This window comes from Mustela erminea, chromosome 9, assembly GCF_009829155.1.
Source record: "Mustela erminea isolate mMusErm1 chromosome 9, mMusErm1.Pri, whole genome shotgun sequence".
NCBI classification, from domain to species: Eukaryota; Metazoa; Chordata; class Mammalia; order Carnivora; family Mustelidae; genus Mustela; species Mustela erminea.
The window spans coordinates 74,271,387-74,297,884 of record NC_045622.1 but is presented as its reverse complement, the minus strand read 5'-3'; the positions used below and the strand labels follow the sequence as shown (position 1 = coordinate 74,297,884).

The following is a 26,498-nucleotide window of genomic DNA, read 5'->3' as shown; positions in this document are numbered from 1 at the left end:
GCACTTGGGAAAATTGACTTTATCTGCCTGAGATTATTTCCTTACCTTTTAAATAAAGAAAAAGGTACCTGCTTGACTTACTTTTTTGCAGGTTCAATTAGATACTGAAAATTGTTGCCCAATACTGATGCAAAACGGTTCAAGTACGAAGGTGTTAAACTACCTGAACGTAGGTTTTTCAGCTCCTCCCAGTAATCCAATTACCTCCCCTTCCTTCTGTTCAGTCCAAGAGATACTCCGGTAATCTTTTTGAATCATGCCCATAATTATTCAAGTTGATCTCTGTTACTTACAACTTAAATGTTTTAGCATGAAAATGTCGAGGAAGATACACTGGAAATTAAAATCCTGCACTCAAATGAAGAACGGCAGGACGTCTCTGGATGCCCACTCACCAGTGCATAGTGAGATCAAACTTGTGAGCATCTTGTCACACCTTGGTGCCAACCCTCACTTACATTTTGTAATGTTACCAGCAATTTACACATGTGTGGAAAACATGAAAGCCAAAACCAGCTCTTATAACTTGCCATGTATTTTCCCCGTACCAGGCCAGTGCCAGGCGCAGAATGTACTCTCAGTGAGAGTGGTTTTCAGTTATTTTTGCACTTGTGTCAGTCTTGTCAGTTGCTGGACACAGCCATCTCTCCATGACTGTGATTACCCAATGGATATACTGGCTCAGCTCACTCTGTCTTTTACGGAATAACTGTCCACCTGTGCTTCCAAGACTAGGTCAATGGAAAAGCTGAAATGCAAATTTTCAACTGAAAGTGGATGTTTAGAGTAACATTACTCTAATCATTGACTCTTGTGAAAATTGCCACAAGGAACACTGGTATACAAACATCTGTCCAAGTCTCTCCTTTTGATTCCTTTGCATAAATGAAAATTTCTATGTGCATTCACTAGTCTCTTTAACCTACTCCTCATCTTTTCATATAGATCTTACACACAACTCTTTCAGTAACACCTAGGTAAGTGGGCATTGCTGATATTAAAGAACTATCAATTAAGTGAATGAATAAATGAATTATTTGATTAAATTTAAGACCTTCGGAGTCTGCACTTGATTTTACAGAGACTACAGCCATACTAACCTATTTGCAAATCCTGGAAGCTTCATGTACTCTTTTGCTCCCATCCTTCTGGTCCCTTGCTTTGAGAACCCCTCCTCCCACTTATCTGGCCATATGAAGGACCAGCACTCAACTCGGCTGTCAAACTGGGAAGCCTTTCTCATACTCTCTTTCCTCAAGTTCTACTGAAAATTCAACTTTTGTCTTGCCTTCTATGCTGCTGTCAAGATGTCTGATGCCAACCTCAATTTCTTTGCTTTGTAAATATTAGCCTTTTTGCCTTGAAGTCATGAGAATAGTTTTATTTAAAATTTAATATTTTTACTAGGATATAGCTCAGGGTTGACTCTACAAGTCAATTTTCCCAGATTCATGATGGGCCCACTCAATATGCAGATTTGCATTTTGATGTCTTGCATTTTTAAATTTTTAAAATAGAATTCAAATATAATTTGTCCATTTGAAATACATACTTAAAGGGTTTGGGGGAGTATATTACATTATTCACTAAGTTTGGGTAAGATAGTTAACTTAATATTTGCCATTTTAACCATGTAAGTGTGTAATTCAGTGACATAAATTTTGTTCACAACATTATACCTCCACCACCATTTCCAAAACTTTCTCGTTACACTGAATAGAAACCCTACAACCACTAAGCAGTAACTCCTCATTCTTTTACCCCTCAGCCCATTAACCTTTAACCAATTTATCCTTAGGAATTTATTATAGGCATTTCATACAAGTAGAATCACAGAACATTTGTTCCTTTGTGTCTGGCTTGTTTTACTGAGCATAATGTTTTCAAGGTCCATCCATGTAGCAGAACTGCATCCATTTTCACAACTGAATAATATTCCCTTTGTATATACCACATTTTGTTTATCCATATGTTAATGGACATTTGTAGTTGTTTCTGCCTTTTGACTCTTGTGAAAATTGCCACAAGGAACACTGCTATACAAACATCTGTCCAAGTCTCTCCTTTTGATTCCTTTGGGTATCGAGTAGAATTGCTGGGTCATTTCAGTTTTCTGAAGAATGACTAAACTTGTCCAAAGCAGATACACCATTTTACTTTCCCATCAGCAATGTACAAGGGTTGTAATTTCTCTATATTCTCACCAACAGTTATTTTCCTTTTTAAATCATAACCATCTTAATGGTAAGAAGTGGTATCTTGTATTTCTGATTTGCATTTTCTTAAAGGATGCTGGCATCTCTGCATATTCTAAGTGACCATTTGGGTATCTTCTTTGGAGGAATGTCTACTCAAATTCTTTGCCCATTTTTGAATTGGTTTATGTAACTGTCCCTCAGAACAATGTATTACTTAAAATATAACCCATAAGAAATTATACTAGTTACCAAGCATGTTTAGATACAGCCTTAAGAAAAACATATACTGGCAATAGGCCTTTGGGAGCGAGGACGATATAGGTCCTTGAAGCTGAGCAGCTCGGGATACCCGGCTAACTCAGGGCAGAACGCCACCTGCTTCATTTTCCCATTATCTCCCCTTCTACCCGAGAGCACCTGTGGCTAATTAGATAAGCCCTCTGAATGTGCTTGCTCAACTATAAACTTTATACTGCTTAACCAGATATATTTTGCCTTCCTTCTTGTTTATCTACAAGGCATATGATTAATGTCTGGCCTTCTTCAGCTCACTGATTACTGTCTATATCTAATAAAAACAGGACTGAGGAGTTGTTCAGGGCAACAGTCTTTTCTACTGTTGTCCCCTGCTCCCTTTCTCTTGCAGCTGACTTGTTTGTGCCTCATTCTTCTCCTATGCGCCATCTGGAAGCAGCAGGTTTGTTTGTTGCAGAGTTGTAGTTCTTTATACTTAATATTTATTTCTTAGTAGATATAGGATTTACAAATATTCTCTCCCCTTTTGGTGTTTGTTTGTTTGTTTGTTTGTTTGTTTTTTAAGATTTGAGAAAGAGTAGTACATGAGTTGGCAGGGGGACGGGGGAGAGAATCTTCAAGTAGACTCCCAACTGGGTGCAGAGAATGATGTAGGGCTTAATCTCAGGACACATGAGATCATGACCTGAGTCAAAAACCAAGAGTTGGACACTTAACCAACTAAGCCATCCAGGTGCCCCATGCACAAAAGTCCTTAATCTTAAATCCAATTGATTATTTTCGTTTATTAGCTGGGTTTTTGGGTGTTATAGCCAAGAACTGATTGTCAAAATTCAACATCACAAGGATTTTTTCCTATTTTTTTTTCTTTTTAGAGTTTTATAGGTTTTAGCTCTTACCTTACCTTTAGCTCTTTGATCCATTTTGAGTTAATTTTTAGAAGGGGTAAAGAGTCCAAAATAATTCTTTTGCAAGCAGATACTCTGTTTTTACAGCACCATTTGTTGAAACTATCCTTTCTTCATTGAATGGTACAGGCACTCTTCTTGAAAATCAGTTCACCACACAGGTGAGGGTCTGCTCGGCTTCTCTATTTCATTAGTCTGTATGTCTGTCTTATGCTAATACCACACTGTTTTGATTGCCATTTTGTAATAAATTTTGCAATGGAGAACTGTGAGTCCTCCAAATTAGTTTTTTATGATCATTTTGCCTTTCTTGTATTACACATTGTATTCTATTCAATATTCTATTCTATCATTTTTCTTCAGAGATTTTAATTATATGCATGTTGGATCTTCTTTACCTAACTTTATTGATCTTTTTCTTTCTGATCATTTTTATTTTTATTTCATGTTTATTTTGTGATTTTAACACATTTCCTTAATGTCCTTCATAACTCTTTCAGTTGAACTTCTCCTTTGAAGTTTTTGTAATTGTATCTTCATTTATAAAATGATACCCTTTCTCTGTCATTCTGTCCCTATATTTAATCAACTTATGCTTTATCTTTTTTTTTTTTTTTTGTACACTTCTAGTCTGAATTTCTGGTTAAAGGTGAATTTTTCTTGACCCTAAAGTTTTGTTAAGAGATGTTTGATTCAAGTTGGGAATACTGAATTTTTTTCTACTCTGAGTTTTTTTTTAAGAGTTTGTATCGCTGAAATATTTTCTCATTTTTAACAGTTTTATACATGTTTCTGCTGTTTTACATTTTATAAAATGTAAACATTTTTCTGCTGTTAACATTTTATAAAATGTTATTTTTTACATGTTGAAGTTTACATTACTCTCTGCCTCCAATTACATTGACAATGTGGGTATTTATACTTTTATTGGTTCTCCTTGACCTTTGTTTTGGGGAAGATGGCAGAGCAATTCAGATGTAGGCAATCACCATTTTCTATATCAAGGTATGAGGGAAGCTTTTTTTATCCTTCCTCCTAAGTCCCACCACTAAGCAAAATAATAGCACCTGTACCTTCAGAGTATCCTTACCCACAACAGGAGTACCTACCACACTGGTACAGGAATCATTTATTTGCACCTGCCTGTCCCCCAACTGTGTCCCAGGATCCTTAAGAACTTGAGCCTTCTCTTCAGTATAGATAGTTAGGACTTCATTCTTAACTAAAGTAACTGGATTTAGAACATGACTCTGTCACTTACTAGTCATATAATCTTCAGCATATAAGTTATGTCAGCAGTGTTTTTCTAGTTCTCATCTGAAAAATGTGGATAATAGTACCTACTTCATATGGTTCCTGTGACATTTAAGAGAACACATTTAAAGCACTTAGAACAGCACTCAGCATACAGTAAGAATTTAATGTTCTTATTATCATCATTTTAATCTCCAGCAAATAGTATGGGACCTAACACAAAACGGATAATAAATGAATATTAATAATGCCAATAAATGCTTCTTAGACGATATAATGTATAGTTAATTTTATATCCCCTATAGCATCATACTGTTCAAAAGGGGGTTGGGATGGGAGAAAGGACTTGATAAATACTTTTTTGAAAAAGTTATTTGATTCAGCAATTGCACTACTGGTTATTTAACCCAAAGGTACAGATGTAGTGAAAAGAAGGGCCATATGCACCCCAACATTCATAGTAGCAATGTCCACAGTAGCCAAAGTGTGGGAAGCAACAACATACCCTTCAACAGACAAAAGGATAAAGAAGATGGGGTCCATATACAGAATGGAATATTACTGAGCCATTAGAAAGGATGACTACCCAACTCCTGCATCAACATGGATGGGACTGGAGGAGATTATGTGAAGTGAAATAAGTCAGTGAAAGACAATTATCATATGGTTTCACTTATTTGTGGAACATAAGGAATAGCATGGAGCACATGAGGAGAAGGAAGGGCAAAATGAAGGGGGAGAAAACGGAGTGGGAGACGAACCATAAGAGACTACAGATTCTGGGAAACAAACTGAGGGTTTTAGAAGGGAGGGGGTGGGGCGACAGATTAGCCCAGTGATGGGTATGAAGGAGGACACAGCTTGCATGGAGCACTTGGTGTTACATGCAAATAAGGATTCATTGAACACTACATCAGAAACTAATGATATATTGTACGCCGACTAATGTAACACAGTTAAAACAAAAAGAGAGAGAGAGAGAGAGAAAATGAAAACCTTATCATTTGATTCTAAATATTCCAGATATATAGGTGTATATTAGAACATAAGATGTGAAGATAACTCTAGTGCTACTTCTTATGTCTCACCTTTCCCTCTCCACCTGTGAGACTGTAGTGCCATAATGTCCTGTTCTAATTCTTCTGAGCTAGGAGAGGTGGGCACAGTCATTTAATCTGTCACAAAATTAAGAGGGGATAGATGTCTCCTAGGGGATAGTGAAATAAAATATTTATAACATCATGGAGACTGGCTGCAGTATCTGTTCAAAAGATGGTAGCTCTTGGCACGGTTTCTCCAGCCCCGCCCTCCACTCCACCCGACCTGCTTCACCTACTCCACATCACCGGTCAGTTCCCAAATAAGGAAGAGATCCCCAGTACTTCCCACCAGGGTAGCAGTCATCTGTTACGTACCTACTGCAAAACATCCTCACACCTAACCTTTTGGCCCTGCAGGCCTCTCTGCCCAGGTAACCCCACTTCTTACTCTCTTGGTGGCTCAGAAAAATCAAAATATCTGCTTTAATTTTTTTTTAAAGATTTCATTTATTTATTTGACAGAGATCACAAGCAGGCAGAGACAGAGGCACAGAGAGAGGGGGGAAGCCGGCCCCCCGCCAAACAAAGAGCCCAATGCGGGGCTCGATCCCAGGACCCTGAGATCATGGTCTGAGCCGAAGGCAGAAGCCTTATCCCACTGAGCCACCCAGGCGCCCCTTGCTTTAATTTTTTTTAACCAAATGTATATTTAACTCAAAGAGCTCAACAATGAGTGATATAAAATACAAAGGAAGCAATATTTTGTGGTCACTCCCGCTTTTTCCTCCAACAGATGGTCACTAATATGGGCCAGGCACTGTGCCAAGTTCTAAAGACAGAGGTATGTACCCTTGAACTAATAAATACAGAAAGTGATAAACGTGAAGAAAATGAGACAGAGGAAGGGGAATAGTGAACAAGGTCATAGGAGAGTTTCTCCTTTAGATCATCTCCTTGATGAGATAGCATTTGAGTACTTTAAGGATGTGAGGAAGGAAGTCAGGACAATGTACAAAAATATAGTGGGCAGCACAGCAAAAATATAGTGGGCCGTAGGGCGGAGTGTGAGTGAAACGTTAGAGCAGAATCAGGGACTCAGATAGGACCGGAGCACAGGAAGCAGGGATGACTGGAGGGGATGAGAATGGAGAAGCAGCAAGGAGCTAGAGCACCTTGGACTTTAAGGTCATGCTACAGACTCCACTTTTCTCTGTAAGGGAGATGGGAAAAGCGTTGGAGAGATTTAAGTAAAGGACTGTCAGGAACTAATTTAAATGCTTACTCTGGCTGAGGAGGTGAGAAAAGACTGGGAATAGGACCTGGCCAAAGTAGAATCAGGGAAACCTGTTGCAGACGATTTTAACAATACACGTAACAGATGATAGTGGTTTGGAGCGGGCTGGTGTTTGTGTAAGTGGTGCAAAGTGGTCAGATTCTAGATATATTATGATTAACCGAATTCCAACAGATTATAGTTAGAGTGTGACACAAAAGAAGATCACACCAGTGAAGGGTAATTGTCAAGGAGAGAGTAACGAATTGTGTCGAATGCAGCCCACAGGTCAAATAGGATGAAAACAAAGTATCAATCCTTTCAATGGGCAACATGGAAGTTTTTGGTGACTTTAACGTTTCTTTGGTGCCATGATAGGAGAAAAAAACAAAAACAAAAACAAAAAAATGGGAGGGAAGTAAGTGAAGACAGAGCATTTACAATCATTTCTGGAGATTTTATTATAAAGATAAGTAGAGAAATGGGGCCACAAGCTAGAAAGGGGTATGGGACTGAGGAAAGATTTTTATTTATGCATTACAGGTTTATAGAATATATTGATGCTGCTTGAGCATCCTGTTGAGGGGGAAAATTGACGCTATCAGAAAAAGTCATTGAAGTGACATCCTGAACAAGGGATTCTCTGTAAAGGAAGGGGGATGGCCCTAAATAAGGATATGGCAAGTGTGCACAGTAATAGGGAATGCAGAGTCCAGTGACACAGAATCAGGCTAGCAGAGGTGGTGAGGGGGAGCCAGTAAGGTTCTCTTTTGATAGTTTATTGTCTGGGTCAGACAGGAGGCAAGTTCATCAAGAATGCGTGAGCGAGAGGACTGTGTCAAGGGTATGAGGAGGAGATGTGGAGAAATCATGTCACAAAGGATGAGCACAGGATGGATTTGGAACCATACAGGCCCGGGTTTCCATTCACTTGGAATCTGCCTCCCAACTTCTCAGACCTAGAAACTGGCCCTTCCTGAGCTCACCTCTTTATGGTCAAAATGGAAGTGAAGAGGCCTCAAAAACATCCGCTCCCACATCTCGCAGGCTTGTTCTGAACATTTAATGAGATGTGATATGTAAGCTCCCGGTACACAGTAAACATCGGGTAAATATTTGTTCCTTTCCTACTTTTTCTTTCTTACCTTCTGTCCACCATTTCCCTCTTTTGCCTGAAGTATACATGGGTGAGGATGAACCAAACGTGTACTGACAATCCAAAAACTAAGGAATGACATGTTCCTTCACCTTTCCTTGCTCCTCTAGATCCCTTGGAACTCGAACCTCCTACCACCCAACCTAACTAGTCAGTCAACCAACCAGTGGGTATTTCAGAACCTGTTTGATACCAAAAAGCTCTATGTGTGCTGGGTATAAGGGGGCACCAGAAGCATGGTTTTCTTTTCTGCTAAATAACCTTACACATCAGAAAAAAATGAAAATCACCCAAAAAATCACACACACACACACACACCCCTACACACACACTGTGCTAACACACAAATATTGTCTATCCTTGAGACCGTACTTCTAAGCACAATCTGAGGCCACCCGGGGACCATCAGATTCAAACTCTTCATTTTGCATGATGCCAAGAGAAGGGAAGTATTTGAAGTTTACAAAATTGAGCAACAGAGCAAGGCCTGGGACCCAAGTCTTCTCATCTACCAGCTAGCATTCAGTGAATTTCGTTTCACAGTCTTTTCCTCCTATTCCTTTTACAATTGCTCCTATTATTACTAGCAGTAAAAATTAACAATGACTAAGTGCTTATTATGTGCCAAACATAGATGTATATACTATTACTACAATTAAACCCACAATGTAGGATTTTTTCTTTTTTTAACAAACGGTAAAACTGTGGCCCAATTAAAGAAGGGAGAGGAGTGGAAATGGGGGATCTGCCTATGAACACAGCAGTCAGGCTCCGATCTAAAGCCGCACTCAAACTTCCCATATTCAAATCCTCTAACAGCTGACCTGTGTCATTCCTTCTATAAGGGCCCTGAGCATTTTGTATCTTGGAATTGTGGCTTCATGCTAAGCTCTTCGGTGCTGTGGAAAGAATACTAGACATCAGCTCTTTAAACGCCTGGAATTTTCTCTCCATTCCAACCAGGAGATCCAGGGTCTCCCAGCCACTTATGCAAAGGAGTCCTTCCCTCATTTGTTAATTCACGTCCTGATTCAACAAATGCCCAAGCAAGCATCCAGGCAGGTACTGGGGACACAGATTTAAATTAAGACAAGTTGAAGTTGCTAACACTATTCACTAGAGATCAGAGGTATGGGTGAGAAAAATGAGACACCATAAAATTGTAAGCAGGTAAATGATCAAGATGATTTTACACGACAGAAGTCCTTCAGAGATAATAAAAGAGGAGGAGATGACTGACCTGATAAAACTGACCAGCGAGAGTCAGTGCTATGTCCCTCTCAAAGTTCAGGCACAAGACCTTCCCAAGCAAGTTTCCAATATAAATGCCACTGCCTTTCTTTTCTTTTCTTTTTTTTTTTTAAGCTACCACTGTCAGATTATCACAGACACAAGTAATAGGATTTACTTTTGCCAGTATTGCACTCTGAATAGCAAAAATAAATAAACAAAAGCCAAAGGATTGGCTTTTTCATCTATGTCTCTTAACACCATTTTGACCATTTCCTCTTTTCTAACCACATCATTAGGTTTTCCAAAGGCATTATCCCAGAGTCCATCGTACAGAGGCTAATGTCATGACTAAATAATTTGTAACTAGAGGGGATCTCATCTGTATTCTCTAAGAGTTGGGATTCTAGGCTGAGGTGAATGGAAGATGAGGTCCTACAGGCTCAGCCTGGACAGATCACCTGTTGGATCCGGTCCCCCCACCAGATATGCCTCTCCCTGACTGGGCTGGGGGGGTCAGGTGAGGATGTAGGACCCTCTCTGGGGACCTATGTGCTCCATCCTCAAACCTCTCTGCCTTCCCAAACTCCTGGCCAATCAAGGAAAACACCCCACCATGCGCCTTTCGCACTCTTTCTTCCTGCTGATTTGGAAGAGTAATTGCCACCTCACTTTTACTGATGAGCAACCCAGGACTCAAAGAGGTTAGGAAACTTACCTGAGGACACACAGCTACCAAGTAGTAAAGCCAGGCAGTGATCCAGGGTCTCTGACCTTGAACTCGTAACCATAAAGGTCTTTGTGGGAAATAGAGAGGTTTGGCAATTTGCAGCCAATATAATTAATTGATTATTTATAGAGGTATGAACAGAGAGTATTTATAAACCACAAGGGATGGTGTACTGCCACAAAGCTTAAAAAGAGGAAGCTAGGGAATCTCTTTTCTGGGGATGAAAAGGCTAAGAGAACCCAAAAAGGCCATCTGATAGGGCCTGTTGCTTTCAGTCAAGAGGCTCAATCAGCCCAAGGTGACCCTGTAGAGGAAAATCTAGGGAAATCCTATTCTCTCCTCTCTCTTCCTTACCTCCTGCCTGTTCTTCATGCTGAGGAACTCCAAGAATCTAAATGATGAAGCAACCCGTGGTCGGCCTATCAGCAGGACACGGAGGAGTGGAAAAGGGAGGGCAGAGAAGTTTCTGGAGAAGCAAATGGAAGATACTCTGCCCAGACTCCAAGGTTTTTTCCACCATCCCACGGTCTCCCCCGGAGGGACGACTGGCGCCAATACCTCACTACACTCCCTCTGAAGGTGACAGTTTAGTTAAGCCTCATGATTCCTCACTTGGCAAACAGCGGATCACCTTTTTCACATAGCACTTAGCAAGGATGAGCTTTGGAGCAAAGCTCAGTCACATAATTTGTATGTGAAACAGCTTCGCAGATTCTGTCAAGGCTGTATTTCATTCTTCACTGAAATCCGAAGTCCTGATTTCAGAGTTACTCCAAATGAAAACCCTAGACCCAGCTGCAAATGCTGATTCCACAGCTGCCTGCCTGACCTCCAGCAAGGTAACCAGCACCAGCGCCAAGCTGGGGATCCCATCTGCAGCTTATGTACAGCAAGGAAACAAGATCCAAGTACGGGAAGGAGTCAGCACCAGGCAATCAGTGAAAACCAAGGTCTGTTCTCCCCTGAGGACGGGAAAGGGCTCTCCTGCCAGAGGGGTGTGCCCTGAGTTGGCCTTGACAAGGGTGCCCTGAAGCTCGGAGGTCAGTAAACAGAAGGAAACTGAATCCATAGCCGAACTATACATGGAAAGCAGGGAGCATCAAAAACCAAGCGATCAGTGGGCCAAGACCGCAGGAGCTAGGAGCATGACCAAGTGCAGAAGGGGAAGGCAGACCTCGGTAGAAGCCAGAGTCAGGCCCTGGCTTCAAGGGGTCTGCCAGGGGACCTCGAGGGGAAGGGGCAGCAGCAACAGGCACCAGGCAGGCTGGCCAGAGCAAAGGCCTAACAGGAGCAGCCCTGGCCACGAGGGTCGATGGACTCAAGGCAGGAGCCACACTGACCACTGGGATGTTACCACCCTAACAGCCTTAAAGACACCCCGAGGGCAAGAATGGCTGGGTATAAAAAGGACTCCTGATTCACCAGATACTGGTCTCACCTCCTTGGATTTGTCCTATTCACTTCTGCTCAGATGTGGAAGAACCATCGCTATCAAATTCAGCACCAGCAGGCACCATGCAGGTTCGTACCGAACTCTTACCAGGCGCAGAGCTCAACTATGGATCTGCTACCGCCGCACTGCTGACAGCCCCCCCGAGAACCACTTCTCTCTCTGTGCTCCACGTACCTCGTACCCCAGTGTTGTTGGAGCAGTGCCAGCACCACGGAGGGAAGAACGGTTAGTCTCTGACAATCATAGCAACCCTTTCCCCCTTGGCCAGTGGAAAGCATCCAGAGACAATGCTGGGGATACCAGCAGAAGCAGAGATAAAGGATGCATTGGTCCCAGATCACCAGAATATCAACTCCTCTCTGGCACTGCCTCATCTCAACTTGTTTACGTGACCATTATATATATAGTTTAAGCCCCTGTTATTTGCAACCAGCGATGTCCTAACACGCGTGTGTGGTCCTATTTAAGTCTAGTTATGCAGTGAGGGAGCCATCATCTTTAACTTACGATTGAGGCTTAGGAAAGTTAATTAACCTTGCCAAAAATTCTGTAACTCGAGTCAGAGCTCAAGTAGAAATCCAAGGTTGTCCAACTCCCAATGCTTGTGATCTTAACCACTATACTTTCTCTCATTGTGTTCACGTAATGCCTGACCCGGGACAGCATGGGCTCCACTTCAACTGCATAAACAACAGTTAGCATTATGCCCAAGCACTGAGCATCTGACCCTCATCACACACCCACTTCCATCTTGCAACCCCCATCTCAGCAGAGGCTAATTGCCACCGTCTCCCCTAGCTACAGCACTGAAACAGAACATACTGATCAAGGGCAGGGGCTCTTGGCTCCAGGCCCTGTTTCTATGGTCACTGTTGTGTGGAGCCCAAAGCAGGCGGCTGCAGGCCTGCAGGTGATTACTGCCACGTATACCACCAAGGCACAGAACGATACAGAGTATCCTACAAGAAACAAAACAGCCCTCGTCTCTACCTTCTCCACACCAATGATGTGACAAGGCTTTATTCTGTTAAATGAAAAAGCAGCTGAGGAAGGACATGTTCCAGCTCATCATTCAGGGGGAAAGTGCTCATAAATGAAAAGAAAGAAACCTCAAGAATGGAAATACAACTTTTAATGATCACCTATGCACAATGGAATTAAGAGTAGGGTGGAGAGGAGAAGGGAGATGGGGGAAATTGGAGGGGAAGACGAACTATGAGAGACTGTGGACTCTGAAAAACAATCTGAGGGTTTTGGAGGGGAAAGGGGTGGGAGGTTGGGCCAGCCTGGTGGTGGGTATTAAGGAGGGCACATATTGCATGGAGCACTGGGTGTTATACATAAACAATGAATTCTGGAACGCTGAAAAGAAATTTGAAAAAGAAAAAAAGAGTAGGGTGGTAAGTATTATATAGTTTTAAATAGCTTTCACCGTTGTTTTTATGCTATTCAGTACTGTAACACATAGTTTACATAGGAAATGCATTGATATATTATTCCATCTTATAAAGCTAAAATATACCTATACTGCAAACTTTCACCCCAATCTTCACATAGTTCCCTAGAATTTCTGTCCTCATAGCTTCTTACACACATTTTACTCTGTAAATCAGGCAAGCACCTTTTATGATCTCAAAAAACTAAAGATTTTATTTATTGGACAGACAGAGATGACAAGTAGGCAGAGAGGCAGGCACAGAGAGAGGGGAAGCAGGCTCCTTGCTGAGCAGAAAGCCTGATGCAGAGCTCGATCCCAGGACCCTGGGATCATGACCTGAGCCAAAGGAAGAGGCTTTAACCCACTGAGCCACCCAGGCGCCCCGATCTCAAAAAATTAAAGAAATGAAAAATCCATTGAGCTTCACAATAAGGCTACACCCAAATAGCATGCAATACTCATTAAAAAATAATAATATTATACAAAACCCTGCCCACAGGGCTTAACTAAATGGCCTTGGTAGGCAGCCCTTCCTGTGAGCGCCCAATGCAGCTTCAAGAAGCAGACCCTCAGCAGTTTATACTGGAGATAGAGCTAGTTTGCAGGACCAACATATACACCACCCAATTATGTCTGGTCTCCAGCAGAGGGGGCACATCGGCCCTTAATCCTGCCTGTGACGGGTTTCCTTTCAGACCGCTAAGTGTAAATCACCTACACTCACGCATGCCTGCCAGAGCTCCCGCGGACACGGAACACATGTAAATTCAACTTGAGAGCGAGGCATGGTTTGCCCTGGGCTGTGAATCAGACCAGGAAATCACCAAAAGCCTTTTATAGATTAACTGCCTTCCTCAAGGAAAGAATAATCCTCAGAAGTTCAAAGTAGAAATGCTAGAATTACTTCATCTTCGCCATACCCTGTGCCTAATGTTTACAAAGCATATTGGAATTTACTGCACACATTCCATGCTGGGTCTCACTGGATGTTCCCCATAATCCTGTACTAGCAGACTGGGTAGAAACGATGTCCATTCTGTCCAGAGAGGAGACGGAGGCGAAGAGAACAAGGAGGCTTAACTAATGGAACCATCTAGAAGGGTAAGAGCACAGGTCAGAAGCCACAAATACAGACCCCTAAAGCAGAACTCTTCCATTTATTCATTCATTCAGGTATTCACAAGTATCTGCTGGCTACGTTAAGTACAATGATGGCTTTATGATATGCACTGGGAATAGGGAATGATGCATTCTGAGGGCACTTACAGCCCGTGGGAAAAGCAGACATCAATGAAATGATCAAAAACGCCTCTGCAGGAAAAGGAGCACTGTTTTACAGTCCAAGTATAAAACACAAGAGATTTCTTTTGTCCTGAGGATTAAGGCTAAGTAGGATTTACCTCTTGATACTCCAAAAATGGCATGTATAGCGCTCCTGTGGCATCCGTGACGTTGGTTCTCTTGAGGAACTGAAAGAACTGGAGGTCAGAGAAGCAGGAAAAGCAATGCAAGAGGAAACTGAAGAAGGAAACTTGGAACCAGACCAGGAAAAATTTTTCACAGCTCTAGGAAGGATTATGACCTTAATCTAACACTCACAGGAGGCCATTAAGTGCACTAACCTACAGCCTGGGATGGGTAGGAAAGATGGTAATCAGGTTTGCAAACTCCTTACGCATCACCCTAATGTCTACGAAAAATTGCCACCGGTGAAAATTACTCTGAATTCAAGGTGCTCACCTACATCCTGCACCTCACTCTTATTAGCTCGTATAGACTCTAGTATATATCTAATTAAATACCAATAAAAGTAGCAATAATGACCAACATCCTCCTAATCAGGGGTCCCCCAGCCTCAACACTTTATTTCACTGCCAATAGTTTTTAATGAGACCTTATGATTTCAAAGTCACCTTAAAGAACACAGAGTTTATCACCTTGAAATCAAGAGTATCAGAATTTATATTGAAACAGTATAAAACCACCCATGTAACACTGAGACTACTGTAACTCATCTCTCGCACATTTCAAGAATCAGCCAAATGGCTCATTTGCGTCAGTCTTGATTTAATATTAGGTCCTTGGCCATTACACATCAGCACAGAGGTATATGCAAGCCATACCAATCACACAAAGATGATGGGCCATTCAAAGGCCTCACCCAATAGGCTCTCTGCGTTACTGAGACCAAGAATCTGCCTATCAACATTCAGATTCCAGGAAAGAAGGAGAGTCTAAAAGCAATACCACAGAAGCCTTCGAGAGTCTGAAGACCAGCAGTGGTTGGAATGCACAAGGGAGATTTTAGTGCCACAGGGAAATGGCCCCAGGATGTGATTAGCATCCCCAGTTTTAGAAAGTACCACTTATAACTTGACCTTTGTTTTCTTCAGTTTATAAATGGAATACATTGCACTTTTTCTGTGAGAAGTTACAAGTGTTCTCCTGTCACATGAAGGTGTTAAAAAAAAATGAGAAAAAAAAATGGAATGACTGGTGGAGAATAAGCTCTTTGAAATAAGGATGGCCGTCTGCATGCACTTACTATATACTCCTGGAAGAGTCCCTTCTCTTCTCAGCACCTCACAATTACTATATACACTTACTATATACTCCTGGAGGAGTGCCTTCTCTTCTCAGCACCTCACAATTCCCCATATAGAAGATGCAATAATATCTAGTTCAGAGGGCTACACTGAAGATAAGTGATTAGAGGAATCATCCTTAAAGAAATGCAGGACACTAACCTTAACTCGCTAATGACAAAGCAAGAAGTCTGAGCTTTCTCCAGCATGGTGCTAAGCCTCTGAGGCTAAAATGTCCAAGAACTCAAGAAATAGGAGCCATAAATTCCCCAACTCTTTCCTTGCCCATGCTTCAAAGACAGTATCAGACCTGGAGACCAGTTATCAGCAAAAGTGCACGGAGTGAATGAGTGAGTCAAGTGCAATGCTGAGAACGTACCAGGATGTCATGTCGCAGCCTGGAGTGGTTTACCTCCAGTGGAAATAAAATTCCATTCTAATTAATTCAGGCATGCTGAGTGTCTCAAGCCAGCTGATGGCCCCAGCTCCAAGCACATAAGTTCCTGTGTATGAAGTTTGCTATCAGGAAAGTCATACGCCCAAAGAGATTCTAGTGAGTACAGATGCAGCCTGATGTTCCTGAGAAAGAATTGCAGACAACAGCATCACAGAGGTTTTTTTTTTTAGGAGAAAGGGAATTATCTCCACTCTAATTGCCTGGGGAAAACCCTCCAGTGAGGCCCCAGACACATTAACCAAGCAGCTGGCTTAGTTGCTCTGGAACTCCTACTGGGAGAAACACAAGAAATTAAGAAGAACAAGCCGAGGGACAAAGTCGACTGAATTTATGGTCAGAGCAGGGAAAACAATGTGTGGAAACACTTTCCTTCCCAGCCTGCTCATCCTCACACCACATCTCTATCCCTACCATACCCTCTTTAAAAAGGAGGGGGACAACCAAACAGGTACAACTACCCATCTGTTTCTTTGAGTTCCAACCACTCTGGCTACTTTTTCAGTTTCCAGAAAGATGTATTTCTTTACAATAGTGTAGGAAATCCATTCAGTGCCACCTTAGTACCCCTAGTCTAACTAAAAAACTAATGCAGTGTTTCGATTTTTTGTTCCAGTTAAAAATTCCTCATGGGCCATGCATTTTCTATTCCCCAATGCTCTGTTCCAACAAGTGGATCATAAGGGGAACAGAAACAATATATAAATGTGTTCTTTAGAAAGACAAGATTCCTTCTATCACGTGTATTGTTCTGGCTTGACTTTTTTCTCCTTGCTTTCCTTTTTAAAAAATACTGTGCATATCCATCAAAGAGACAATAAAATTGTAACAAGAAAGATGCAAGCATCGATATGTTTCCTACAAGAACACATTTACTTCTCTTGCAGCCTATTTCCCCTTCCATTTACCCAGTGTATAACCCTGTCCACACAATACAATGACAACTCAGGATGTGTCTGAAGGCGTGTAGATGTAATCACCAGAGTTGGCAATGCAGTCCCATTTTCCTCTGTATTCTAATATATGTTGGGTCCCACATATGCAGTAAAGTGCCTTCTTGTCAATCTACTCATGGCCTCAAGTCAATCTACTCATGGCCTCAAGTAGCCAACAAGTTAACAAATAAAGAACAGATTCTATTGTATTCCTTTGTTGTCTTCCCTATTTACAAAACTAAAAACACCGAGTGCAGTTCATTAGGCCCTCTAGGGAATAAGAGGAAAAGATGAAGGTCCTTGAAAAGACAAAATTAGAAACAGGTCTGCTACTGATATCATTAGAAGACAGGGTAAAGTTAAATGTGGAACCTACCTAATGAGGTTGGAATGAATATAAGCCACAGGTTACACAGCCTGGGTAGAAATGAGAGGGGCTCAGTCAGAATGAGATTGTCAATACTCTAATATCTAGGCTGCCCACCAACTAAGCAGCTACTCTCCACTTTGCCAAAGAATCTACAACACTGGCCACCTGCATCTTTAGATCCAGTTTCCCGCATTATATCTTTACAGCTTGCCAGCAAAGGTTTTCTCTTCCCTCAGCGTTCAGAAGAAATGTTTTTTCAACAGCGCAACTATACATTATCTGCTGGCTGAGGTGCACTCTCTATCTTACAGGTCATCGATCTACCAAGACCTTCATCGCCAGGTCAGCCAGCACCGCCAAAAAGCTGTCCATGGTCATATGTCTGGGACAGAACACTTGAAGAAATAAAGAACTCAAGATGGGAGAGAACAAGATGTGAACATCCATTAGCATCTAATAATGCATATGCAGCACCTACTCCAGCAAGAGGACAGACAACTGGGAAAAAAAGATTGGGCATTAGAGTTAAGTAGTCTTTGCTCACCAGCAGTATGTTAACTGGACCAACCCATGTATCAATCAGGTCACTGCAAACCCTCTGCTGGTCTATATATACTACAGAAAGGGCCCTGTGCGAATGGCAAGGCTGGGTTGCTCTCCAGGGTCCTGAAGAGTCAGGCCTGGGTTGCTCTCCAGGGTCCTGAAGATTGGAAAAAAGAAAAGCATGACTCAACATGCCCAGAAGGTCAGAGACAGAAGTAAACCTAAAAACCACCTGGACCTATAGCCCCTTACTGTATCTGGAAAGCTAAGGCTCAGAAACAGAATATTCCTTCCTCAAGGTCATATGAATTTACCAATCTCTTTCAGCTCCAGTTTGCAGTCCAGAACATTCTTGTGCTAAAAAGCCAGATTTTCCAAGTAGAAAAGCAAAATTATTTTGCTAAGGAAATTAAAACAAGTGAGTTTCCTCACTCTGTAAAGCTTCACCTACTTGTATATCTTCTCATAAAAACTGTGATAATTTTGGCTTCTGAGATGGGGAGGGTGAAGTAAATTTCTGCACCTCCTCTCTCACGTGATTAAAAAGGGAAAAACACCAAACTGCCCTGCTAGGATCAACAAAAGATCTTAACACAATGGAGGGGAGGTTTCTTCCTTATTCACAATATTTCCCATTTTTAAAGAGGTGCTGCAATTTTTTATTTTATTTTCAATTATTTATTTTATTTTTAATTTATTTTATTTTTATTTGTTTTCTATTTTTATTTATTTATTTATTTGTGTTTTTAAAAATATCCTTGCTGTTGCGTTACCAGCCATGGAACCAAATTACCGGAGAACGTAACCTAAGATTTGGCCATCAAAGTAACATCAAGAAACTGATTGTCCTCAAACCCTACACTGAGCCATAGATCCACAATCCAAACTAGGTCCTCATCCTTGGGACATGAGCTACTGTTTGTACACAGGGGAAAATCTGACTATATTGAATTCCCTCCCAGTATATTTTAACAGCTTTTCTTTCTGGGAGTATTCATCTATAGGACTTCATGATGCAGTATAAAGCAGCTTGAAATTATCAAGATTTGGCACACCTTCTCTTGCTACATTCTTACAACAACTCTAAGTTAGAAGAGTTACTATTATTTCCATTTTACAGATGCAAGCATGGTTCCCGGCAAATGAGTGAATGAACAAAGAATCTTCAAGGAATGTAAAGCACAAATGGTCTGATTTCGCACTCCTGTATAACATATGTAAATCACATCTTATAAACAACAAAACCAAGACAAAGATTCAGCATTCATTTCAGTCTAGATTAAGCCACAGGGAAGAGCTCTTCCTTCCCTCCCTGCTTTCACAGTTCCTTCTCTGGCCCTCCCTGAAAGCTTTCCCTCAACTTGATTCCACTCACACATACACACTCCTCTCTCACCAGCACTGTCACTGGCTTTGTAATGCTTACAAGACAGACTTCATTCCATGCCGAATTCATGTGACTGGTACAGAATCAAATCACACAGTGACAAAACTGTAAAGCTGCAGAAATTGTAATGCATTTTCACCTGGGATGGTAAGAGACTGAGAGACTATTCCATATCTCCAACTCTCCCTCCTGTGATCTACCAAACTCAAGTGTCTCCACCAGGAATCCAGCAATCCATCACATACAGCCTCAGAACAGCTCTTTGTACTGCTGCCTTCTACCGTTACTTAAACCTACACAAAGGTATATCCTATCTCCCTAGCTCACTTGTCCTCTCTTCCTGGACACAAGATCTGGAGCTGCTGGCTGAGTTGGACATGAGGCTCATGCTCATTTCTCCATTTTATCTTAATTTCAGTAAGTTGTGTGTATGTGCTTCTGTTCACGAAGTGAAGCATCTATCCAGTTGAGAAAGCAGGAGATTAAGTCTTGGCCAGGATCTCTTGGAAGCTGTGGCCTTTGATAGTCATCTCTTCATTTTCTCCTCCTGACTATAGCAGAAATGTTTATAAAAACCAGCGTAGTATTTAAGGGGAGCCTGGGTGGCTCAGTGGGTTAAAGCCTCTGCCTTCAGCTCAGGTCATGATCTCAGGGTCCTGGGATCAAGCCCCATATCAGGCTCTCTGCTCAGCAGGGAGCCTGCTTCCCCCTCTCTCTCTGCCTGCCTCTCTGCCTACTTGTTATCTCTCTCTGTCAAATAAATAAATGAGATTTTTTTTAAAAATCAACACAGTATGTTATACATGTGGCTTAACTACCTGAAGAATATAAGTTTAATAAGATGTTTATAAATACTTGAGGATCTCCCTGGGGAAAAAATGTCTTATCAACATATTTCATTTTTGGAAAAGAAAAGAAAAGAAAACTAGAGAAACAGATGCTCATATCCTGAAGTTACTCTAAAATATTGAATAAAAATGTTGAATTACTGACTTGTCAGTGAATTATACTGTTCTTTTTTCCTAATTCTGCATGCTCAAGGTCAGTTGTACGCAAAACTTCAGTGTGCTCTGCAGTAAACAAACAGCATGTGTTAAAAGTAAAATCTAAGTGTGTTTGCTGTCTAAAGTGTAACCATTAACTTCCTATCAGAGTTGACAATTGAGCTGCACACGTGTGTGCAACTTGTACAAGTCTAAACAAATAAGGTCAGGGTTCAGAGCTCTGTTGCACTGTGACTATCAGAGAGGTCTTCCAGCAGTGAGGCAACAGGAGTTTGGCTTGGAGTAGGGACACCTGCACATTGCACAAAATGCTGGCCAAAGGGTAGATGAATGTGTCATTTGAATGAAAAACACTTCTGAGTCTGTCCCTTAGCAAATGAGAAGCACAGCTCCAGTCACTTCCACACCAAGATGCTGGGAGTGACCATTTTCAGTTCTGTCCACGGCTCAGCTGCTATCCTGAGTTGTCTTATCAGCCTACTAATAGGGCTTCAGTCCAAGTCCATGCTTTCTCTGATATCTGGGGACCAGGGTCAATCACTATGGGAGACTCTGCTTGTGTCAGAATTAACAGTGACTGAGTGAAGAAGCCACGACCTTTCTGGTGGTAAGGACTTATTTCTCTGCATCCTCCACAGCCTGGAAGAGAGTGTCCAATACATTAATTTTAGGAGTTGACTGAAAGATAAAAGTTAACAAAGGGGAGGAAAGACAACCTTTTGTGGTAAACAAAACACTTAATGCACCAAATCCCAGATGCCAGTGGATTCTGGTCTCTGAGTAGTGGGAAGAGGCTACAAGGTGAGCAAAGAATGTTATGAGAGAACCTGAGGAAGGTTAGTGCAGACTTCATTCTGTGGTACCTCTGTCTCCAAACTTTCATACACTATATGCCCTTCTTGGCTGCCTTGCCCTTTCCACCAGGAAAGCGGAGAGAGAATGAGAGCTGGAGTCCACAGTATTTTATAAGGTCAGACTCAAAGGCAGCTGGGGGCGCCTGGGTGGCTCAGTAGGTTAAGGCCTCTGCCTTCGGCTCAGGTCATGATCTCTGGGTCCTAGGATGGAGCCCCGCGTCGGGCTCTGCTCAGCGGGGAGCCTGCTTCCTCCTCTCTCTCTGCTGACTCTCTGCCTACCTGTGATCTCTGTCTGTCAAAGGAATAAATAAAATCTTAAAAAAAAAAAAATACAAAGGCAGCTGGGAAAAAACCCCAGGGCGATGGAGATAATCAGGCTATGCACCCAACTAAATGGTTCCTTCTCTGTTTCTAGCTTGAGGTAGTCTGCTATCCATAGTTTAGGAGCTTCTAAAATGAGGCCCAGCTAAACAAGCTGAAGCAGGAAGAAAAGTGTGAGCCTCCGTAGCAAGCAGAAAGTGTAACACAACCAACTAAAACAGCAGTCACTTTTCTTGTGACAATTAGTGTAATTAGGTCTAAAAACACTGTTTCTCAATTCTCATCCTAAAAAAGTGGAAAATCTCACCACATACCAGTTCCTCAGAGCAATGCATTTCCCGGGGTATCTTCCTACTGCAAATGTTTTTATGGTTCCAGAAACATCTGTAGCATTTCTCCCCTGGGAAGACTGCTTTGTGTGCTTGTGACTATGTCCTGGAAAGTACAGCTCATTAACATTTTACAGAGGTGATCTGCCCGGATGGAAAGACTAAGGTATGGGACTTAGATCTTGGTTCAAGGTTTTGGCTGTATGCTTATTACACATGATTGAGACCAAGTTATTGATCTTTGAGCCTAATTCCCAACCTGTAAAATAGCTCTAATAAAATTGTCCCCACATGACTATCCTAAGAAATATTATGGCGAGCATGTTACCTGGCCTCTAGTAGATGCTCAATAAATGTAGGTCTCTTCCTACATGCTAATGAAATGAGTCTCATTAGTAAGATTTTGTATCTCACCAAACAACTCCAAGGATCAGCAATCTAAGGCGTGCGGGAGGAAGATACTAGAAAGGAGCAAACTGCTCACACTGAATCAGGCTTTGGCCTCCCTTATGGCCCTTCCAGTGCCATAGTCCCCCAGTGTTGGGTTGAACAGCCTAGCACTTAGAACACTTGTGAATCAGATTTGGGTCCAAATCCTAGTACAACCAAATATTAGAAGCAGGACTGTAAACTTACAATGTAACCTCAGCCCCATCATTTTAAAGCAAGAAAGTAAACATGAGTATGGGACAAGTTAATCTATATAAAATGCTTAGCACTGTGCCTAGCACAAGTCAACACTCAGTAAATATTATCACATCACTGTTTGTCACCTAGCCAGTAGAACTCTAGGACAGGTTGAGAAAAAAAGTGTACCTCTAAGAGGGAAAGCCTTCAAAACAAACTCGAGAGGATGAAATGCATAGCTTAAAGGGTAAAAATCAGACTTTGTGACATTCACTCTATGGGTGAGTGGCCTATATAAGTAGTAGACCAGCATCCTGAGAAACGGACCAGAGTCTCCGCCACCCTAGAATCAGCTAGCACTGCTAGGAAGAAACTTGCAAAGAAGGTAAGCCTGTGCTATTCCCTAGACCTACCCTCTTTCCTTTATCTTTTACTCTTTTTTCCTGGAGGCTCTGCACCCGGTACTTGGTTTTCCAAGGTCCCTTACTTTTTGTTGCAACTTACCCTCTTCCTCAGCTTCCTCCCCCTTCCACCTAAACCACTGGTTTTGAAATACCATTCCATGTACCAAGGCTAGACCATCTGCCTACATAAGACCTACATGGAGAGCCTGTTAAAAATACAGCTTCTCAGAAGTTTCCACCCTGAGGGAATCTGATCCAGCTGATCAGAGATGGGGCCTGGTCACCCAATCTTTTTTATAAGTTCCCCAGTAATTCTTAGGTGTCACCAGATTTGGGAATTACACCGAAAATCAATTTTACCTCTCCTGTGGTCGGGTTGTTCTGGGCCCTTCTTTCCCCTGACCTATCCAAAAACCTCATTTGTGTTTGGGGCCCATGAATTATTAACTGGCAACAACTTTACATTCTCCTTCCAAGATCTTATATAAAGGACATGTTAGGTTATGAACTAAAATATGATAAATTTCAAGAGAAATGAAGGGATATGCAGAATCCCCCTCAGTCCATTTCTTTATGAATGAGTCTGACCTTATAAAATACTGTGGACTCCAGCTCTCATTCTCTCTCCGCTTTCCTGGTGGAAAGGGCAAGGCAGCCAAGAAGGGCATATAGTGTATGAAAGTTTGGAGACAGAGGTACCACAGCTGTATAAAGTCAACAATGAACATGGTATACTGAGTATCAAAACCTAAGTACCAGGGCGCCTGGGTGGCTCAGTGGGTTAAAGCCTCTGCCTTTGGCTTGGGTCATGATCCCAGGGTCCTGGGATCAAGCCCCATGTCCGGCTCTCTGCTCCGCAGGGAGCCTGCTTCCTCCCCTCTCTCTCTTTGCCTGCCTCTCTGCCTACTTGTGATTTCTCATTCTCTGTCACATAAATAAAAATCTTTTAAAAATTTTTAAAAATTAAAAAAATAAATAAATAAAACCCTAAGTACCACTCAGAGCCCCTTATATGGACAATTTTGTTAAACTTAACGAATTTCGTTACACAGAAATTAACTTGCCCAAGTGGCTGAGGAGGTCAGAAAAGAGTATTTCATAGGAACTGGAGAATCTGTGGAAGTGTGAAATGTTAGATTAGCAAAGACATATTCTTTCCTCCCTTTCCTTCTCCAGAGAGAATAGTAAAAATAAAAAGAAGACAAAACTTTTGGAAGGAGTAAGCAAAAAAATTGCTTAGCAAGAAATGAGCAGTACCCCCCCCAACTTTTCAGGTGGGAATTACTAAACTAGAACTTTGAGGCCCCTTTCTGACCTGTGGCATAGGACATGCATGGCCTTTCTGCTCTCCCATTAGCATACAGATGGGAGCAGGGCAACCAGAGGAAGGCTGCCTGGGCTGGAGTGCTAGAAAACTGACAGAGCCAGTGAGCTCTTGGAGGTAGAAAGAAAGATGGCAGATGAGGACCAGCTTTCTCCAGGCCGCCCAAGTTAGGACAACAGGGTGAAAAGGAGCCAGTGTTTCTAAGGAAGCTTTGTCCAGTTGAAGTCACAATTCTCTCCAAGTCCAGAAAGCACCTTTAATAAATCAAAACGGACCAAGACTCATTTCAAGATGGCAGAAGTTCCCTTAAGCCTAACATTAATTTCTGCTCTCTGTACTTCCCAGCCCTTTTCCAAAGGAAACTGCAGAGCTCAAACTGCAAGCACATTGGAGTGCCTCCTCCTCAGAAACATAATCTGGAGCTGATAGACCCTGGATTATTGTTCCTCCCATTCAGTTCCAGAAACAACGCTGTCCACAACACGCCGGTTCCTCATTCTTGACCTAACAGAACAAGTCCTGTGGCTGGACAGTCATTTTAACTTTGACATTATCAGTAACAAGAACCAACAGTTCATAGGCACTGCTAACAATGGATAAGACCTGCTCTGGGAGATCACTCTCCACAAGGATTTTCAGTGGATTCGAGAGAGATCAAAATATTCCCTTCAACCGCCATTAGACACTGTCCAGCCACACATGATCCAATGGAGACCAAGAGGTTTTTTTTCAGCTCCAAGTAAACTTGACTCCAGTGACACACATGGGGGACGAGATGTCCTTTCCACCCCAATTCACGACACGCGACAAAACCCCCCAGGTCTCACCAATGGTCCTGCCATCCACTGGCAACCTGAAAGGCTCGTCCCTCTGCAGAGAATGGAGGTCATTAATTCCCAAAGATTCAAAGCACAGCCTCTTTACGAAGCCTCTGTTTGGAAAAGATATTTAAGCAAAGCTGTGCTTGATGAAGTGGAAGAGAATTAGCTTCCTCCGTGGCAGAGGCTTCTCAGCTTCATTCTAAGGTAGAGTGGCTCATTGGCTTCCAAGTGGAACGAGCTCAACAACAATAGATCACAGTTAACTGTGATCACAGCTCCATGGAATTTCAGCTGGTGCCGGGACTCCGCAGAGGTGCACTTACTACTCCCCAATCTGTAATCAACCTTTTGTACATTTGTTCCTAGTCACAGGATACTGTATCATCTTAATGAACTGTTTTCTTAGCATATTACGGTTGGCCATTTCAGCACATCTAATGGCCCATTTGGTAGGTTAAATTACAATTAGGGTCCCTTGGTTTTTATTTCCCAGTAAGGCCTGGAAGGGTTTGGGTTTTTTTTTTTTTTTTTTCCCCTTCCCACTGCTCAATTTCAAGGACAGAATCACAGAAGAACAGAAGCACAGACCTACCTGTTACAGTCGACATGGAGCTGGAGATGAGAGGCGCTAATGGACAATGCGAGCTTATGCCACTGTCCATCTGCCAGCCGGTACGGAAGGGCCTCGGTCCTGGGCTTCCCATTATGCATATAGTGATATCGGACCTCATCCCTCAGACCACTGCTCTCCAGTTCAAAATAGCTGCATGTGAAGGAACAAAAACTTGATTTTACTTCTGGGTCTCAAAGTCATCGGTCCTCACTACTTCTTGACCACCTTTCTCAGAATCTACAATTAGCTGCTACACACAACACAAAGATCTCCTAACCAAAAATCAATCGTACTGCATGGAATGCAATTCACCTATTATTGGAGAACCTCACCCTGATACCTTGAGCCTCTGAAATGGATACTGATTGGTCCACTGGGAAGAGAATGGCCACAAGCTAATTAGCAAAGCTTGGTGTAGGGTCTCTTCCAATACATAGAAGCACATTTCAGAACCCTCTATTGTCTGAAAAAAAGACTATACATGTGGAATGGACTTAATGATGCTTATTTTTATTATTGCCATATTTACTTTTCCAAGAATTAAAGGACAACAGAAATCGTAGAATTATCAGGGACTGAAGGAAATTGAGTTAAGATAACTTTACTAAACACCCCCCCCAACCCTGGAAAAAAACCTTTAAGTGGACAACAATTCCTAGAGAAGGAAGAATGGTTGAAATTACTCACATATGGACCAGTATTTCAAATTATCAGGTCACAAAACATGCAATGGAGTCTTTTCTTTTCCCAGACTGTTCGCCCATTTTCCAGATCCATGAAAAACTCAGCACCACCACTGCATTCTGCACTTTTATCATAAAATGCAGAAGTTTGGGATACTCCTCAGCACGCTCCAAGGCGGATACTTTGAGTGACAGACCATTTAGTCTAAGCCTCCTCTGAAATGCATCACTGTTGTCTTTAAATCAGGCCTAATCTCACTGCCAGGCATTGCACTAAGCATTTAACATACTATCTAACTCATCACCCCT

The 26,498-nt window shown here is 42.0% G+C and overlaps 1 protein-coding gene across 2 annotated transcripts in view; it reads right to left on the bottom strand.

The window, feature by feature from the left end:
- NELL1 (neural EGFL like 1) overlaps window positions 1–26,498 on the bottom strand; it is an 833,013-nt gene that overhangs the window by 687,521 nt on the left and 118,994 nt on the right. For both annotated transcript variants that reach the window (XM_032359330.1, XM_032359331.1), the window contains exon 4: window positions 25,486–25,656. In XM_032359330.1, the coding sequence (XP_032215221.1) occupies window positions 25,486–25,656 (171 nt within the window). The remainder of the gene's footprint in view (window positions 1–25,485; window positions 25,657–26,498) is intronic.